The 18,064-nt window shown below is 37.3% G+C and overlaps 1 protein-coding gene across 4 annotated transcripts in view; it reads left to right on the top strand.

Annotated features, from left to right (window-relative positions):
• LCLAT1 (lysocardiolipin acyltransferase 1) overlaps nucleotides 1-18,064 on the top strand; it is a 224,223-nt gene that overhangs the window by 27,696 nt on the left and 178,463 nt on the right. Inside the window, exon 3 of one of the 4 annotated variants that reach the window (XM_011972551.1) lies at nucleotides 4,698-4,940. The exons of 2 other annotated variants lie outside the window; for them this stretch is intronic. Coding sequence is in view for 1 of the 2 variants with exons in the window: in XM_011972549.1 (XP_011827939.1) it covers nucleotides 17,375-17,388 (14 nt within the window). In the remaining variant the exon portion in view is untranslated. Of the gene's footprint in view, nucleotides 1-4,697; nucleotides 4,941-17,307; nucleotides 17,389-18,064 lie in introns of all 4 variants that reach the window. One more of the 4 variants, XM_011972549.1, reaches the window with a different exon arrangement.

Below are 18,064 nucleotides of genomic sequence, written 5' to 3'. Positions count from 1 at the left end.
GTGTCAGCCAGGATGGTCTCGATCTCCTGACCTCGTGATCCGCCCGTCTCGGCCTCCCAAAGTGCTGGGATTATAGGCTTGAGCCACCGCGCCCGGCAGGTTCCTGGGGATTTTCTATACATAGGATCATGTCATGTGCAAATTCTTCCTTCTGATTTGGATGAATTTTATTTCTTTTTCTTGCCTAATTGTTCTCACTAGAAATTCTAGTTCAATGTTGAATAACAATGGTGAAAGCAATCATCCTTGTCTTATTCCTGATTTTAGAGGGAAAGCTTATAGTCACTTTACCCCTGAGTATGAAGTATGAACATCATTGTCATGAACCATTGCTGTGGATTTTTCATAGTGCCCTTTTCTTTCTTTTAAATATTCAACATTCTTCTGAGTGGAGTTAACTAGAAAACTTTAAAGAAGCTAATTTAAAGTTTTTACTAGTTTATGGGACATAGTCTCAAAATTGAGAACAGAAGAAACATCCACATAGTTACAATTTTTGTCCTTAGGGCTTACATGGGCAAGAATATACAGAAAGCATTTATGGAAAATGAGTTAAAAGGAGACAAGACTTTCAGAACTCACTGAATAGAAGGTTCCACTTGTTTATTTGGCTTTACTCTCTAAACTGTTGGAGTTGACAATTAATCCCCTTCTAAGGCTTTACTTTTTGTCACTGGCTTGTAAAACTGGAAAATTTGCCCAGATTAAGCCTTTTGATGTTTTATTTTGTGTTAATTTCTTTCTTGATTTGAGATAAATGTTTATAAACATCAACTGGTTTTTGTTTCTGAGGCCTACACTAGAGGAAAGGACCGTAATTACTAATGTTGCATCAGAAGTTGCTCAGACAAATGGAAACTTTTTCTTTTCTTATAAAAGTGGAAGTGCCCCTAGTGTTAGAATGTACATTATTCTTGCATTTGGTAAAGTGTTCTATTGTCTTTTTTGTAGGCATTTTAATGACATTCAGATAGGTTTTATGCAAAATATTTATGGTAGGCCGGATCTTAAAAATATTTTTTTGCAAGGAGTCAGGAGGTGATTACCTTTCCAAGTAATTTCAGGAATTTTCAGTTTTCCTAAATATTTATAGGAAGAAAGCCAGGTTCTATTAGAATATTTTGTCTCCACAAGTCTTGCCAATCCCTCCTACCTGCCCCCCACCATACCTTGTAATGGAACATTTTGTGCCATGCATTAGATGAAACTTTTAAGTCACAGTGATGAGGAAGAAAAAAGATTGGCTGTGGATAGTGTGTTGCAACTATTTTTGCATTAAATCATAATTGCGCCTTTCTATCTTCTCTGGAGTTGAAAATAAAAAGAAATGATTTGTTGAATATAGTTGATATTTGTGTACCATGTATCCATGGCCTCACTAGTCAGGGGAGAGCGGATTTCCATCTTGGAAAATAGTTTGTCTGGAGTGAATGTTTCTGATTAATTCATTATGTGTATATGACAATTATATGTGTATGATAGTTACATATGTTAGACAATTATATGTGTCTAACTATATTACATATATAACTACCATATGACAGTTACATATGTTATACATGAAGACATATATATGTGTGTGTATACATATATAAAAAGTTCAGAACAAGGTTGTATGCTTCTTATAGTAAAAGGAATCTGAATCTGTTATGTTCTTTTAAGTTAGTGTCATTGGGATAAAGAGAGCAGTTAGACGGAAGAGAACCTGGTAGGCTTAAAAGCCACCTGATTCTCCTGATTTGGGTCACCCGTATCTGGAATATCCTCTTTAATTTGGTTATCAACATGTTTTTTCATCCCTTTATTTCTTCTCTAATTCCTTATAATCTTGATAATTAATGAACCTAAACAAAGAGTTTTTGTGTTGATTTCTTCAGTGACATAAAAATTAACCTACTTCTGTGGATGGATAAATGAACATGGATGCGTTCTATGGAGCAGAGTCTACCAAAATTATTATTTTTTAATCATCTGAAGCACATTGTGCTGTTGGATTGACCATTTTCCTCAGTTGTTTTAACTGTTTACAGGGAATGAAGATGAGTGGGCAACAGGTTGTGGTTGCTAGAGTTCATGACTTCACCATTATCTGCAGTCTGAATATTGGCTCTGAAGGTTCTGAAACCTGGTTTCCTAGTTTTATGCGGTGCTCATGACTTAATTTATACCAGTGAAATTTATAAGGGATTGATTTTCAAAACCCAAAGGGTTGTTTGTTAATTTACATGGGCAGTGGACCTTTCCAGTCTAATTTGCTGTTTGGATTGTTTTTGTGTTCGTATCTGAGTATCAAACAACATCTTACCAATAATAAGAAAGCTGTGTAGTGTGTTAATGACTTTGCAGCTATGAAAATACATGTGTAAAAGAAAAACTCATAATCAGGGAAGAAGGCAAATGTTATACCTGGTTCAATAGAAAAGTAATATAACCCACAAATTTATATGGAGTAAAGAAATGTTGAAATGGACCCAAATGGAGACAAAACTGGTTTGTTGGGGAGGGAGAGCTGGGGAGAGGCCCAGGAGGTCAACTGAACCTCCTGCCTGACAGGATAGAATTTACATGTCCCTCAGTTAACCTATAGCCTACAGAGTTGTAAAATAGCTCCCATCAAACAGAATCTGATAAAGTGTAGAGCTGTGCTATAAATCATGCCTAGTTTTCCATCATGTTTTTCTCTACATATTACTGTGAATTGCCGTAAGTGGGGATTAAAATATTTTTTTTTTAATTTGAGAGACAGGGACTTGCTATGTTGACCAAGCTGGACTTGAACTCCTGGGTCCAAGTGATCCTCCTGCCCCAGCCTTCTGAGTAGCTGGGAATACAAGCATGTGCCACAGATATTTGAGTACAGTTCTGGATCCTCTTTGAGCATGATGAGGTTTTAAAATTGTACCATTACCTGGTTAATGAATGAACAGTTTTAATGATTTGGTTTTAAATAATTTAACTTTTTTTTTTAATAGGACCTCACTCTGTCACCCAGGCTGGAGTGCAGTGGCACAATCTCGGCTCATGGTAGCCTTTACCTCCTGGGTTCACGTGATCCTCCTGGCACAGCCTCCTGTATAGTTGGGACCACAGGTGTGCGCCACCAAACATGGCTAATTTTATAAAAATTTTTTGTAGAGATGAGGTCTTATTTTGTTGCCCAGGCTGGTCTGGAACTCGTAGACTCAAGCAGTCCTCCCACCTTGGCCTCTGAAAGTGCTGGGATTACAGGCATGAGCCACCACACCTGGCCTTAGATTTGTTAGTTATACACAAATCCAGGTTCAGATTTACCTTGCTAGCCTTTTTTTGTGTGTGTGTGTGACACAGGATCTCACTGTTGCCCAAGCTGGAGTGTAGTGTAGTGGCACAATTATAGCTCGTTGTAGCCTTGAACTCCTGGGCTCAAGCGATTCTCCTGCCTCAGCCTTCCAAGCAGCTGGGATTACAGGCATGTGCCACCACCACTGCCTAATAAAAAGTTTTTTGTAAAGGTAGGGTCTCACTGTGTTGCCCAGGCTGGTCTAGAACTCCTGGGCTCAAGTGATACTTCTGTTTCAGACTCCATAGTTCTGGGATTACAAAATTGAGTCATGGTCCCTTACTAGTCTTATAGAAACTTATAATTTTCTTTTTGGCACTGGGTCTTTTTTTGGATAGCTGGTGGTGACTTGGAGGCTGGCTGCAAGGGGCAGTATTAAATGTAATCTGGTACTGTATGGTTTTTTTTTTTTTTGGTAAACAAGTAACCATTGAAATTGTATACAATTATTGGGAGGCTATATAATGGGGTTGGAAAGAGTCCCAGCCCTGTGTTAATCTGTATTACTGACCTATACAACAGCATTTGCAGTTACTGTGATTTTCGACCTAATTTGTCAGAATCTTCATTTTAATTCATTCTGAACATTTTAATGCATGTTTAAATAGAATAAGTTTTAAATTGGCATGCCTGTTTTATACAACTCAGCCCAGTATTTTTCTTTTAGCCAGAATAAATGTTGAATGATTCCTTCCTTTTAGTGATGATTTCTGATATAGTTTCTCCTAATATGTGATGCCCTCTAGTGAATTCAGCCTTGCAGAAATATTTTGAGAAGCAGTAGTCAGTGTAATGAAATCTCAAGGAACATTCTAATAATTAGAACTATTCCTTTATGCTTTGTTGAGATGCAAGTTTCTGTCGCTGTAAGTGTTCAAGCAAAGATGTGATAATCCCCTATGAGTCTTATTGTTGAATGGAGTGAAACTTCTCCAGATGACTTCTAAAGTCTTCTTCAGCTTCGTGGTTCTAGCTTCCATATAAACCAGTAGTCCTCAGCCAATAAATATTGAACATTCACTGGGCCTTAAGCACTGTCCTGGAGGGTTGTGAGGGTTCCAAAGGTAGTATAGGTCATAGATGTGATTTCAAATAACTAATCAAGAGGATAAAATAATAGTAGCTAACCTGTATTGAACATTTACTCTGTTCCTAGAGCTGCTGAAGACAGTTACTTTGTCATTTAATCCTCACAATAGTCTTTAAGTAGCTACCACTTTTAGTCCAATTTATTTTTGTAGATATTGGGGCCACTGAGGTTAAATAATTTGCCCAAGCTCACACAGTAAGTGGTGGAACCAGGACTAGTTTATGTAAAATAATAGTGGATAGGAGGTGAATGGCAGGCCAGCGATCAAAGTTTCATCTGTCTTTACAGCCACTCCACATCACTTGCATTATCGCCTGAATTCCACCTCCGCTCAGATTCGTCACCACTGCATTCGATTCTTACAGGAATGCAGACCCTGTAACTGTGCATGCAGGGGATCTAGGTTGCATGCTCCTTAGGAGAATATAATGCCTGATGATCTGTCACTGTCTCATATCCTCCACTCCTCCAGATAGGACCATCTAGTTGCAGGAAAACAAGCTCAGGACGCCCGTCGATTCTACCATTATGGTGAGTTGTATAATTATTTCATTATGTATTACAGTGTGGTAATAATAATAGAAATAAAGTACACAATAAATGCACCGGGCTTGAATCATCCTGAAACCACCCCTGCCCCTGCCGCTGCTCTCCATGGAAAAATTGTCTTCTGTGAAACCAGTCCCTGGTGCCAAAAAGCCTGGGGACTGCTGGTTTACAGGCTGTCAGCTCTCTGAGGGTGTATTTAGTTGTCTGTATTAAGCTAGCTCAAATTACTTTTGGATACCTCTTTACATTGTTACACTTAAGTGTATGATTCTCATATTAACTTCAGTCACAGAAGTGATAGTTAATAATTTGTACATAAGTTTGGCAGTTCATTTTAATTTTTGGCCCGTAAGGTATTTTACTTACTGTGAAGACTTACTTGATAAAATGACACAGTCTTATCTTCTTTTTCCTTTAAAACATCCATTCTTTGAGGTTTAGTGAATCAACTCCTCATTCCTATGCCTAAGAATCCTTTGAGGGCATTTATGACTTGTAAGTGTCTTTTGATTTTCAGAGACATTTACCGTGCTCTTTATTGGATTTTAAGGCTAGGGTAGCTGTTGTTCTTTTAGTTTTTATCACCTAGACTGAATAGAAATCGATTTCTCCATTTGCAGGTAAATTAATTTCATCAAATTAGAGCTAGCCTTTTGATGCCTTGCATTGTACCTGTTTGTGGTGTATTCAGGTCAGTGCTTGTTGTATGGAGAAAATATAGAATACATCTTCAGTCTAATTACTGGAAAGATAATGTGAGCCTTAAAGAAGAAAGGAATATTATATTGTGGTATATAAGGTAGATTGTTCTCATTTCTGGAAACCTTTTTGGTGTCCATTTATGAAATGGTTTATTTGCTCCAAAGTATCTGTATATAGCCTCTAATGGGTACACAACTAAGTCACAGATTGTGACCCCAATGGCCTGAACACCCCTTAGTCTTCATCTCTCCCTGATTTCACTTCTGCGCATACCTAAAGACTTGATGTTATCAACATATCACTTTATCTTTCCATTTAGGCTATCACTGAGTAATGAGAAGGAATGTGAGAAGAAATTAAATTGGAGACTTTCCTAGTGAAAGGGGAGAGACTCAGAGGTGCCCAGCCTAGGATTTTAAGAAGTCTAGAAAGATTGAGCAGGGCTCTCGAGAAGAATATTTTAATGCAAGTAGGAGGTTAGGAAAATCCTGCCTGACTCCATGCCCGTTTTGGTAAAAACAGACCAACTTTTTAAGACTTCTTGAAATTTTACTATTTTCCTTCTATTTTTCTAATTTCTCTCTCTCCCCCCAGAAAGTTTCTCTAGCAGTGAAAAATCTCAAAGAGTTATTATTTAAGGGATAGGAATTAAGGAATTCTGTGGTCTGAATTCTGTGGCCCAGGATTTGGGAACATAAAGTCAAAAGTGTTAGTGAGGGGTTAAAAAAAAAAAGGCATAAGCCAGTTACAGAAGCATTTGGAACTGGGCCTCCCACACTTTAGGAGTTAAAACAAGAGATTGAGGTGTTAGGAGATAGTTTTATAAATCATTATTTGAAGTTAAGCATTTATTCATAGTGGTTAAAGACTGTGTTGTTATTAGTGCTATTTTCAGGTACATTTTTGTGAAGTTGGCTTTTGTAGGCTGACCTGAAAACCTAATCACTTTGTATAATGTAATTTTTTGGGAAAATGCATCTGAATTCCAAACAGCTGATTTAAATGCAGAGTTTTAGAATGCTACCTGCTCATAAGTTGGGACTGTTGTCTCTGTTCATATTTTGATAGAATTCCCAATTTGGTTCATTTCTAATCTGGGGAACAAAATTTTATTTGACTGTAGAGGAGGTAAATCTCTATAGAATAGTTACATGTATAAAAATAAGTTACTTCTTAGCTGAGTGTGGTGGTGTGTGCCTATAGTCCTAGTACTTGGGAGGCTGAGACGGGAGGATCACTTGAGCCCAGGAGTTTGAGGCTGCGGTGAGCCATGATTGTGCCACTGCACTCCAGCCTGGATGACAGAATGACAGCCTGTCAATAAATAGGTAGGTAAGTAGGTAGCTAGATAGATTTGAAAAACCAGACATAGACACACATACACAAATAAAGTAACTTTCATAACCAGAAACTACAGTAATCTTTGGCATAGTATTTGTAACCTAAGACTTGGTTTTATATTGTGCAATAATTTAAAAAATCTTTAGGTTAAGATTCAGATGGACTTGCAGACTTGTGTTACATTGTAAAAGGGGAATCAAGCCTCCTGGGATATACTTGGTTGCCCAATTGCTGTGTTTCTTTAAGTATTTTTTCCCTTTTAGGGCCTTTGTTTCTTCATCTACAAAATAAGAATGTTTGTAATGGCATTATTCATATAGCTCAAACTTGAAAAATACACAGATGTCAAACAGAATAAATACATTTTGGGATATTTATACAGTGAAATACCGTACAGCAATGAAAAAGAAGAAACCATTTTGGCACTTACTTATATGGGTGACTCTCACAGACATGTTGAATAAAAGCAGCCAGATGCAGTAGAGTATACACTTTTTTTTGAGACAGGGTCTCATTCACTCCTCCAGACTAGACTACAGTGGTGCGATCATAGCTCTCTGCAGCTTCCAACTCTGGGGTTCAAGTGATCCTCCTGCCTCAGCCTCTCAAGTAGTTGGGACCACAGGCGCACGTTGCCATGCCCATCTATGGAGGATCGCTCAAGCGATCCTCCCATTTTGGTAGAGATGGGATCTCACCATGTTACCCAGGCTGGTCTAGAACTTCTGGGCTCAAGCAATCCTTCTGCCTCAGCCTCCCAAAGTGCTGCGATTATAGGTGTGAGCCACCACACCTGGCTGTGTATATGTTTGTTAATTCCATTTAGATAAAGTTAAAAGACAGGTAAGACTAATGATGGTCATATAATTCAGAATTGTGGTTACCAGTGGAGTAGTTAATTATTGGGAAGGGACATGCAAGAAGGAGGCTTCTGGGTTGCAGGCAGTACTCTGTCTCAGTCTGGATATATTGACTTGTAAAAATATTGAGTCATATACTTAGGGTTTGTACATTTTACTGAACCCTACAGTTTTAAGAAGGCTGAAAGTATGTACCAAAATGAAACACAAAAAAGAAGAAAGTAAAAGAAACAAAAGATTGACTGGATTGGGAGCCAGGAAAACTGAGATCAGACTTCAGCTCCACCACTAAACATCTGTGATTTTAGGTAACTCATTGACCTCTTTGCCTTAGTGATTGTATCTGTAAAATGGAAATAATCCCTGCCTTCTGTATTTCAATTAGGGTAAACACTTTCATCCTTTTATACTGCATTTCATTACATCATAGAGATAAACCTTTGAAAGCACATTGGCGGCTATTAAAAATATTCTGGATGTAAAGTGACATTATTTTCCTGTTAATACTTTTATACTTGTTGTATTAGTATTCTGTTTAATAAAAAGGACCCCATATAAAAATAGCAAAAGGGCCAAAGACTGGTCAGCTGAACCACATTTGTTACCTTTTTTTCTTTTTTCCAGACAGGGTCTTGCTCTGTTGTCCAGGGTGCAGTGCGGTGGCCCAATCTTGGCTGATGCAACATGCCCCTCCTGGGCTTAAGCTATCCTCCCACCTCAGCCTCCTGAGTAGCTGGGACTATAGGTGTACACCAACATGCTTGGCTAATTTTTGTATTTTTTCTTTGTAGATGTAGGGTTTTGCCATGTTACCCAGGCTGGTCTCCAATTTCTGAGTTCAAGTGATATACTTACCTTGGCTTCCCAAAGTGCTTAGATTACAGGTGTGAGCCACTGCACCCGGCCTATACTAGCTTTTGAATTCCTGGCAAAAATATAAAGTGACAGGATCAATTTATCTGACTTTTTCTCTTTTTTATATTAAGCCCTCCATCAAGTAGAAATTGAGCTCTTTCATGCAGGGTATGATGCTTCATGCTTGCAATCCTAGCTCTTTGGGAGGCCTAGGCGAGGGTATCAGTTGGAGTTCAAGTGAGCTGTGATTCGTCACTGCACGTTTAGCCTGGGCAATAGGGTGCGACCCTGTTTCTGGGGTCGGGAAAATTCGAGCTCTTTCAAAGTGTGCTGGGGTTTTATGCTGAGGATATAGTAGTGCACAATATCAATATGGTCCTTACAACTACAGAACTATAGAACTAAGATTCTAGAGGGAATGACAGGTGGAAAACAAGGAAACAGACAAATGAATAAATAACCGCTGGCTGTAATGAGAGCCATAAATGAAGCACTCAGGACTGAGGCAGAATCACTATTGAGGGGAACTTGCTTTAAGTAGTGGTCAGCCTTAGTGAGAGCTTGTTTAAGGAATTGACATTAAGCTGACACCTAAAACCTCAAGGAAGAAACAGAGGTAGTGAAACAAAGTCTGAGAAGGTAGCCTGGACAATTTGTACTAAGCCCTGAGGTAGGAAGTGGCCTGTTGGAGAACCTGGCAGAAGAGGTTAGCACGGAGGTGGAAGGGGAGTGGTAATTCGATTTTTACTGTAGGCTCAGTGGAAAGCCGTTAAAGGTTTTTAAACTGGGAAATTGTGTAACTGGATTTACATTGTAAGATTACACACAAGTGTTGGGTAAGTAGATGAACCTGTGGGTCTGGAGCTAAGATAATGTGTTGGAGGTATTTTGGTAGTATCAGCATAAAGATAGCGCAAAGGAAAGAGGAAGGAGGAAGAGGATAGAGAGAAGACAACTGATGTCTGAGTGATAGGAAGCTTCAGCATTTAGAGGTCCGGTAGAGGAAGGGGAGCCAACCAATCCAACCAGGAGAGAAGGATCACCGACGTCAGAAGAAAACCTGGAGAGTGGTGTCACAAAAGCCAAGAGAGGCTAGCATTTCAAGGAGGAAGTGGCCATGCGTGTGGAATGCTGCCAAGAGGGTAGAGTAAAATGAGGACAGAGAAGTAGCTCTTGGATGTGGCTACATGAAAGTGGACTCTTTTGCCAAAGTGGTTTCAGTGGAATGGTAGAGGCCGAAAGCTGACTGAAGAGGGAAGTTGATTGAAGAGGGAATGGGAAGTGAGGAAGCAGAGACTGTGTGTGTAGTTAATGATTCATTTTTCTGGGCAATCAGTTTAGATTTATACTTTGCTATCCCCAAGTATTTGAGGAGTCTTAAAAACCCATTCAGTAAGCCTAGGGGTTTGCATTATCCATAAATGGCTGTAGGAACTTAGTATTGGCCTTTGACTTCCAGTAATTTTTCTTTGGTTAGCATTTAATTGTTAATTTGAGAGATTCTGAATTTTGTAGGAGGCTTCCATGTATAGTAAAGCTGAGTATTCAATCTGTTAACTTCTAGAGAACTAGTATTATAAATAAATTGAAACTTGGATTATTTACCTTTTCAAGGAAGTAATTACAAGCCTTGAAAGTTATGCAAAAGCTATTTCATCTTGAAACACTTAGAAATTCATTTTGGTTTTTTGTGATTACAGTGTTCAGTAAGACAGACATCTAAATAGGGATTGCATTTGGCAGTTATGTACATGTTCTTGTTCTAAACTAAGCACTGTTTCTGTGGTTTAGATTTTTCCTTTATAAATAGAATTTTAATCAGTGTAGGTTAGATATTTTTCCAGGCATGTTATAATTAGCACTGGCTACAACTTAATCCTAAAATGTGTATAGTAAATCTAATAATATTTTATAAGCACTCCTGCCATTAAATGAAAGCAGGAATTATTTAAATATTTTTAAAAATCTCTAGTGTATATCTTTCCAAAACTGTGTGGAAAGAATGTATGGCTATTAAAAAATATTAATACATAACTTGCTTGGTCTTGTCACTGAGAATGATGTTACTTATATTTTGAAGCCACATAGTCTTATATGCCATGATAGCTCATTCATATATTCTTTTGAATATACTATGTAGTAATGTAGGTTACTGGAAGAAAAAGCATTGCTGTAGGATCTACTTTCCAAATGTGATATGTCTGCCAATTTAGGCCCAGTGATTTGGGAGGCTGAGGCAGGAGAATTGCTTGAGGCTAGGAGTTCGATTAAGAGCAGCCTGGTCAACATCGTGAAATCCTGTCCCTATTAAAAAAAAAAAACCAAAAAACAAAAAACAAACCTAAGGACAAGCAATTTGGATTACAGAAAATTATTTAGTAGTATGGTTAAGGAGCACCCTCTCTGGTGTAAGATACACTTGGGGACCGGTCTCAGCTTTTTAGAATCTTAGATCATTAGAAGCAAGGAAAGTCAGAGAAACTGTCATAGCCAAGAGGAGCCATGGCAGACATGATGGCTAAATGTAATGTGGTATTCTAATGGGACCCTGGTGCAGAATAACATTAGATAAAAGCTAAGGAAATTTAGATAAATTTGGACTTTAGTTAATACAAATATAATATTGCTTCATTAGTTGTGACAAATGTATCTACTAATATAAGACGTTAATATTAGGGGAAACTAAGTATAGAGTATATGGAAATTCTGTCCTATCATCACAATTTTAAAACTACTCTAGGCCAGGCACAGTGGCTCACACCTCTAATCCCAGCACTTCAGGAGGCTGAGGTTGGGGGGATCACTTGAGCCCAGGAGTTCGAGACCAGCTTAGGCAAGATAGGGAGACCCTGTCTCTATAGAAATAAAATGAAATAAAATTAAAAACTACTCTAAAGTAAATAAGTTTATTAAGAAAAAGAATGTATTTTTATAACCATCTTTAGAAAATACAACTTGCCACACTTTGTAACTCTGATTATATGATTTAACCTTAGTAGACCTACTGTCTTTATCTTTAAAGTGAGGGTATAATGTGTCTACCCTCCATTGGGTTGTTCTGAGGATTTAATGAAGCACTGCAAGCAAAAGAGCCTGGCAAAGTGTCTGGCATAGTGAATGCTCAACAAATGCTACTAGTGATGATGAAAACTCATCTTTAATTTTGTTTTAATGTCTGCATAAGCAAACCCACTTTCTTACATTTTGGTTGAGCTATAAGAGCTCTGGCATTGCAAACCAGACCCAGTTTAGGGTCTAGACCTACCACACCCATTTCCAGTTGTCTTAACTTGAATTTAAAACTAAAACTCCTAATGGATTTTAAAAGCAATTCTACTTTATTCTCAAGCCTTAAATTTTATGGGCAGCATAGTGAATGGGAACGAGTACTGAATAGGAATTAGGAGACCTGACTTTTAGGCCCCAGTTTGCCACTAAATAGTTTGGTGATTTGGGGAAATTTCTTTTACCTTTTTAGAAACTTCATTTTCTCGTTAGTAAAATGGGAATGTTGAACTGGATGCCGGTTATTTGTGAAATTGAGTTACATTGATATCTAGGTGAGAAATGGGCTTCAGAGCAGTCACCTTAGAGGTTTTGTCTTCCCAGGAGGCCTCCTAGGAAAATTAGTCTATTACTCATGTTTACATCTCATTTCGGACCAAATATAAGTGGCCCTGCTTGCTGATCCATCATATTCTCTGTATTAGGCCCCATGAGACTCTTTAATTGCTTCAAAAACTCAAATTCGCTTTCAAAGTTTGGAGATTTGTTACCATTCATTGAGGATAATTAATAGAATGTGCTAAAAGTTCTGCAGGGATTTCCCATAAAGGAGTTCTAAAAATACTGTAAGTAGTGACAGCATTGTGGGAGTAAGTATTGTGGCCTTCCCAAATCAGTCATTTTGAAAGCCACAGGGCTCTTTTGGAAATAATTCTGGCATTATTATTATTATTTTTTAATGTATTTACTCATTGTACAATGTGATTCTAGTTTTGAGACTTTTAAACTTTTAGGGTCTTCTCAGTTTCATTATAACTTCCTGGCTTTGCCATTAACCAATATTATTTTATTGTAATTTTAAGATAATAGTGCTAGGAAAGTACTGTGGGCAAGAACTGTGTTGTGCAGAATAAAATCTCTAATGCAGATCTAGTTTCTGTTTCTTTGTCCAGAGCTTAGAGGAAAACTTGGCCACACATTGTATAAATGTTAGCCATCAAATTTTAATATGACTAGAACTATTATGATCAGAGTGTTTAACTGTGTGTACATTTGAGAGTGTAACATTTAGTAACATATTTGACTGACAGTTTAAAAAAAGTGATTTCATTTTAAAATAATTAAGTTGAACTATTTATTAAATATTTCATTTTTCCATATGTGTTTTAAATTGAATTTCAGTGACCTAAAATTCTGTTTGTAGAAATAACTTTGCACATCTTTTACTATGGTGTGGTATGGTATATGTATGTTAGATTTTTTAAAAACAGTAACTCACTTAAGCAGAAAGTTTATTAAACCCTGACTAATTAAATTATCCAAACATGAACAGACTGCTATATGGTACCACTACTGGTTTTTGTAATATTAACAAGTCACTTAGTGTGATCTTTCACCAGTGAATAATTGCATATTTTCCATGGAAAGCATTGTGATAAGAGATATATACTACTATTAGAAACCATTAACTTTAGAAATTATCAGCAGATGTTTTCCATGCATGGTTGGCTTCATTTGGTTTGGTTCCCCCTTAGCTGAATAGGTCTAACTTGACTGGAAAGATATATGGCTAACATTTACATGATGTGTTTGGAACGTAATGGAGCACTACACTAGACTTTCAGTTAATGGAATTTGTACCATTTTAATTTTTTGGACAGCTTTTTTCTCTATTTTTAAGGAGGTGTCATGTGCAGTGCCATCTTTTTCAATACTTGCCATTAGTGATATGTAAGGAAGAAAGGTTGAAGAAGTGATTTTTTATAGAACTATTATTTTATTAGAGGTTAGGAAATAACTTTCTTTCTTTAATAAATTCACATTTCCATTGTCATAAATAGTTCCTCTTAAGTGTTCACTTTTTTTAAGATTAAAAGTTTAACACTTTCGTTCCAAATAAAATTTATTTTTATCTCACGGTTGAATGATGACATTTGAATTTCCCTAGCAAAAAGAGCACTTTACTTTCTTCATTGCTGTATTTAATGTTAACTAAACATTTTCCTATGTAACCTGTAGTAAATAGGAAAATAGTAGATAATGCCATTTTTAGTGAAAAGTAGTTCATTTAGGAATGAAACTTTGGATTAATGCTATAGGAACATCTGGATTAATGCTATAGCAGATTGTTCTTAGCATGCTAATTTACTACTTTCTTAAACTCCCTTTTTGGCTTAGTATTTGTCATATATGTTATATGTTTATAGAATAGTTTGAAATTGGGTTCAGAAGAGTCAGATACCTTTCTACCTTTTCAGCATGTATTTTGAGTATAGTTTATATGTGTGGTCTGGTAAGCCTTTCTGCTCACTCCCAGATAACTCTTGTTTTGTATATTTAAACCCTTACAGCTTTTAGGAATAAATCTTTTCTAATTTCCAAAGCAATACAGGCTTGTTAGAAAATATTAAACCACTAAAAATACATGATAAACTGGAAAGTGACGGTAAATCCTCATTGCCTATGGCATAAAGACTGACTTTGTTATAGTCAGGAAAGAGCATTATCTTAGAAAGAACTTTTGACAGCCTTAACTGACCTGTTAAAAATTTTTTTTAGTATAAAAACTTACAGCATGAAATTTTTATATTGTTATCACATTGTATATCTTACAGAAGTTGAATTATAAAATTCAGCATTATTAACAAGATATGAACTTGTATTTATTCTCATTTCATTGTAGAATGGTAGAAAATTTGACATATATTGGGGATTGGTTTTAAGTTTAGCGTTTGAGAACCACTGAAATAACCACCCTTACTCTTCTCTCGCTGCTCCCCAGAATACAGCCAGACTTGTCCTCACTCTTCCAGTGTACTGTTACTTAGCTTTGATTTGCTTGTTTTTGTTCATGTGGTTCCCTCCTTCCCAGTTATGTGCCACCCATCCTCCATTGTTCATTTCAAATCCTCCAGTGGCAGAGACTACCAAATTCTTACTAGAATTTGTTCTCTTCATCCTGAACCTGGAGCTAGCTAGCTCTTGTTTTCCTTGTGACTGAGTTCTAGCCAATGGAATGTGAGTGGAAAATGATATGTAGTGTTCCTCCACATTCTTTCCTTTTTTGCTAGGTGATGTGAGACCATGAAAGTGCAGAGCCACAATGCAAGCAGCCTAGGTCTCTGAATGACTATGTAAGAGAGTTGCCCCACCAATGTGAGCCTTCCTCCTCCACCCTGTGACTATTACATATGCAAGAGGTAAATTACTTTGTTAAGCCATAATGTGTTTGGTGCTATTTGCTACTTCAGTTCCACCTACTATATGAACCTGCTTTCTCTAGGAGGTAGTTCCTGACCATGCTAGTTCACGTAGATTATTTTTTCTCCTAAAATTCTATGATATTTACTAGGTACTTTTAATTCACATTTTTAAGAACCGAAAACAAAGGCAGAAAGAAAGATGGTATGCATTTAATTTATACATGTCTTGCTCACATAGATGGTAGGCCTTTGGAAGAAAGTGACTTTGCTTTACAATTCTTTTGTATTTCCCATGGTACCCAGCTAAGACACTCAGTAAAGACTTGAAAGAAGGCAAAGTTGAGAACAAATCTTTAAAGCATAGATACTGGAGTCTGCAATGGTGTTAAGTTCAGTGACCTTCATTTATTTTAGTTTTCTCTGATTAGTCGTCCTTGATTATAAAGGAGAAAAATGATATAGAAAATCCATAATTTAATAAATTGAAACAGACATAAAATAATGACATTTGTAGTAGGGTAGCCATTTCCTTCTTTCCTCTCTCTCCCTTTTTCCCTTCTGTAAACATTAAACTTTTACAATGTGTCATGTTTTAGGCCCCAGGGAGTATAGCAGTTAATAAAACAAACAAAAATCTGCCTTTCAGAGTTAACAGAAGATAAGTAAAACATTTGAAATGCTAAATACAACTAGTCCTAAGAAAAATAGAGATTTAGGGTGAGTGGGCAGTAATATGAGTGGTGCTTGAAGTGTGTTAAATGAGGATGAGATGTGTTAGGTGGAGTTGAAGTGTGTTACATGACGCTGGTGTTATAATTTAAGTTGTACAGTCAGCAAAGTCCTGTCTGAGGGAGTGACTCTTGGGCTAAGTGCTGAACCAGGTGAATAGAAACCATGTGGCTACCTGGAGAAAGAGCTGTTAAGGAGAGCAGACCACAAGCACTCCTTAACCCAGGGTGAGAGTGATGCAAGTGTTCTAAAATTGTGATTATTGCACTACTCTGAATATACCAAAAATCATGGAGTTGTACACTTTAAATGTGTAGATTTTATGGTATTTGAATTATATCTTAATAAAGCTGTTAAAAAGAAAAACCATCAAAGCTTTAGAGGTCTTCAGCATCAACCCAGGGAAAAACTCTGGTTTCCTTACTGCTCTTTTTAGAGTGTTTGGCTTTGTAGTAGTTGTAGTTACCACAGTGAATCACATGAATTTTTTTCCAGTTAGGTCTAGAGACCGTGAATCACAGCAATCATTAGGAATATTAGTAAATTTGTATCAGATTACTTTGGCTGTAAGGTTTTAAAATTTCCAACACTAAAATTTGGTCATGTATGTGCAATCTTCATAGTTTGCTGCTAAAGTAACAGTAGATTATTATCATACATTTATAACTTGGAGAAAAAAGGTAATGTTGGCTTCATGCTCAGTAATGACTGATTTCAGATTGAGATTGTGCTGACTTTGCAGCCACATCCCTCACCAACATGGCAATTGCCTGATGGCACTGACCTTGGAACTGTCCTTACTTTCTCTTTTCTTTTAATGGTTTATATTGAAAACAGCTTGGTTGTCCCTGACTCTTGCTTTTTCAGATTCTGACTCTTAGATACTATCTTTCATTTTTTCCTCTGGAAATAAGTTTTAGCACTCAGTAACTCCCACATTCCAGATTCCAGCCACCTAGGCTGCATTAATTTAGACCCCTTTCCCTAGACGCTGAGAATTGTAGAGCTAGAAAGAGTCTTGGAGTGCAGAGTTGTGTAACAAGTCAGTGCAAAGCTCGTGTTAGGTTCTCAGCAATCCTGAATTCTGTCCTCAGTGTCTGTTTCCAATATCATTACTATATTTCCATAAGGAATTAACAAACGATGCTCCCCAAAGGCAGTCACCTTGACCATAAGGAGATTCTTCAGATCCTATTACAATGTTAAAATTATGGACTCGAACTTTGTATCTTAAACCATCAAATCATTTCCTCTCAATCTGTAATCATTTTTTGGCCCAGGATCAGTTTTCCATTGTACTGATATGTTAGCATATGACCTCATCCTGGTTTACAGTTGAGAACATGTGACTTAGACTATAGATCTAGCCCTAGATCTGCTACAATGGGACCCTGGCAAGTATCTTAATCTTATTAAAGACATTTTGTATTTCAGATATAGTTCTGATAGCAGCATTCCCCTTTCCACCTTTGTACCACACAAGTGAGTGGGCTTGGAGAATATGGTTCTCAACATGTGAGTACAGTGAAAGCATATTTAATGTTATCTTCTTTACCTTCCTAGACTCGGTGGGGAAGAAAGGGAGGAATTTCCACTCCAAGAAGTACAACTTTTTCACGGTTTCTTACTACATAGGCAAGACAAGGTGGGGAAAGAGCCTATTCTGTCCCATCTGGTCAAGGAAGAAAGGGTAATTCTGCTAAGAGGTCTGTGTAAGGCAGGGATCAGGGCGTGCTCTGTGGCCCCACCCCATCCTGAAGAGAGCCAGTGAGGACTCTAGTTGCTTCTGTACAAGCAACCCACCATTGCACTTAAAACATGCAAAAAACTGGTCACACTCTTAAACTTCACGTGAAGCGTTTGTGTCTAAATCCAAACTGATGTGTCTTAATCTAGCTATACCAGCCTCCTTTTAATAACTAATAATAACCAGCATTTACTCAGTATGTGTACTCTGCACCAGTTGCTGTTCCAAATACTTTATAGGTATTAACTCATCTGATTTTCACAACCCCTTGATGTGTAGGTACTGCTATTATCACCCCTATTTTTTACAACTAAGGAAGTAACAGGTTGGAAATTTCACTTATTAAGTGGCCAAGCTAGGCTTCAAACCTGGATAGTCTGACCACAGTCTTAGCTAATTTAGGGGCTACCCTGATTTTTTTTTTTTTTTTTTTTTTTGAGATGG

Source organism: Mandrillus leucophaeus, unplaced genomic scaffold (genome assembly GCF_000951045.1).
Source record: "Mandrillus leucophaeus isolate KB7577 unplaced genomic scaffold, Mleu.le_1.0 Scaffold13, whole genome shotgun sequence".
NCBI classification, from domain to species: domain Eukaryota; kingdom Metazoa; phylum Chordata; class Mammalia; order Primates; family Cercopithecidae; genus Mandrillus; species Mandrillus leucophaeus.
The sequence above is the reverse complement of the archived record's forward strand: the minus strand, read 5'-3'. Positions and strand labels throughout refer to the sequence as shown.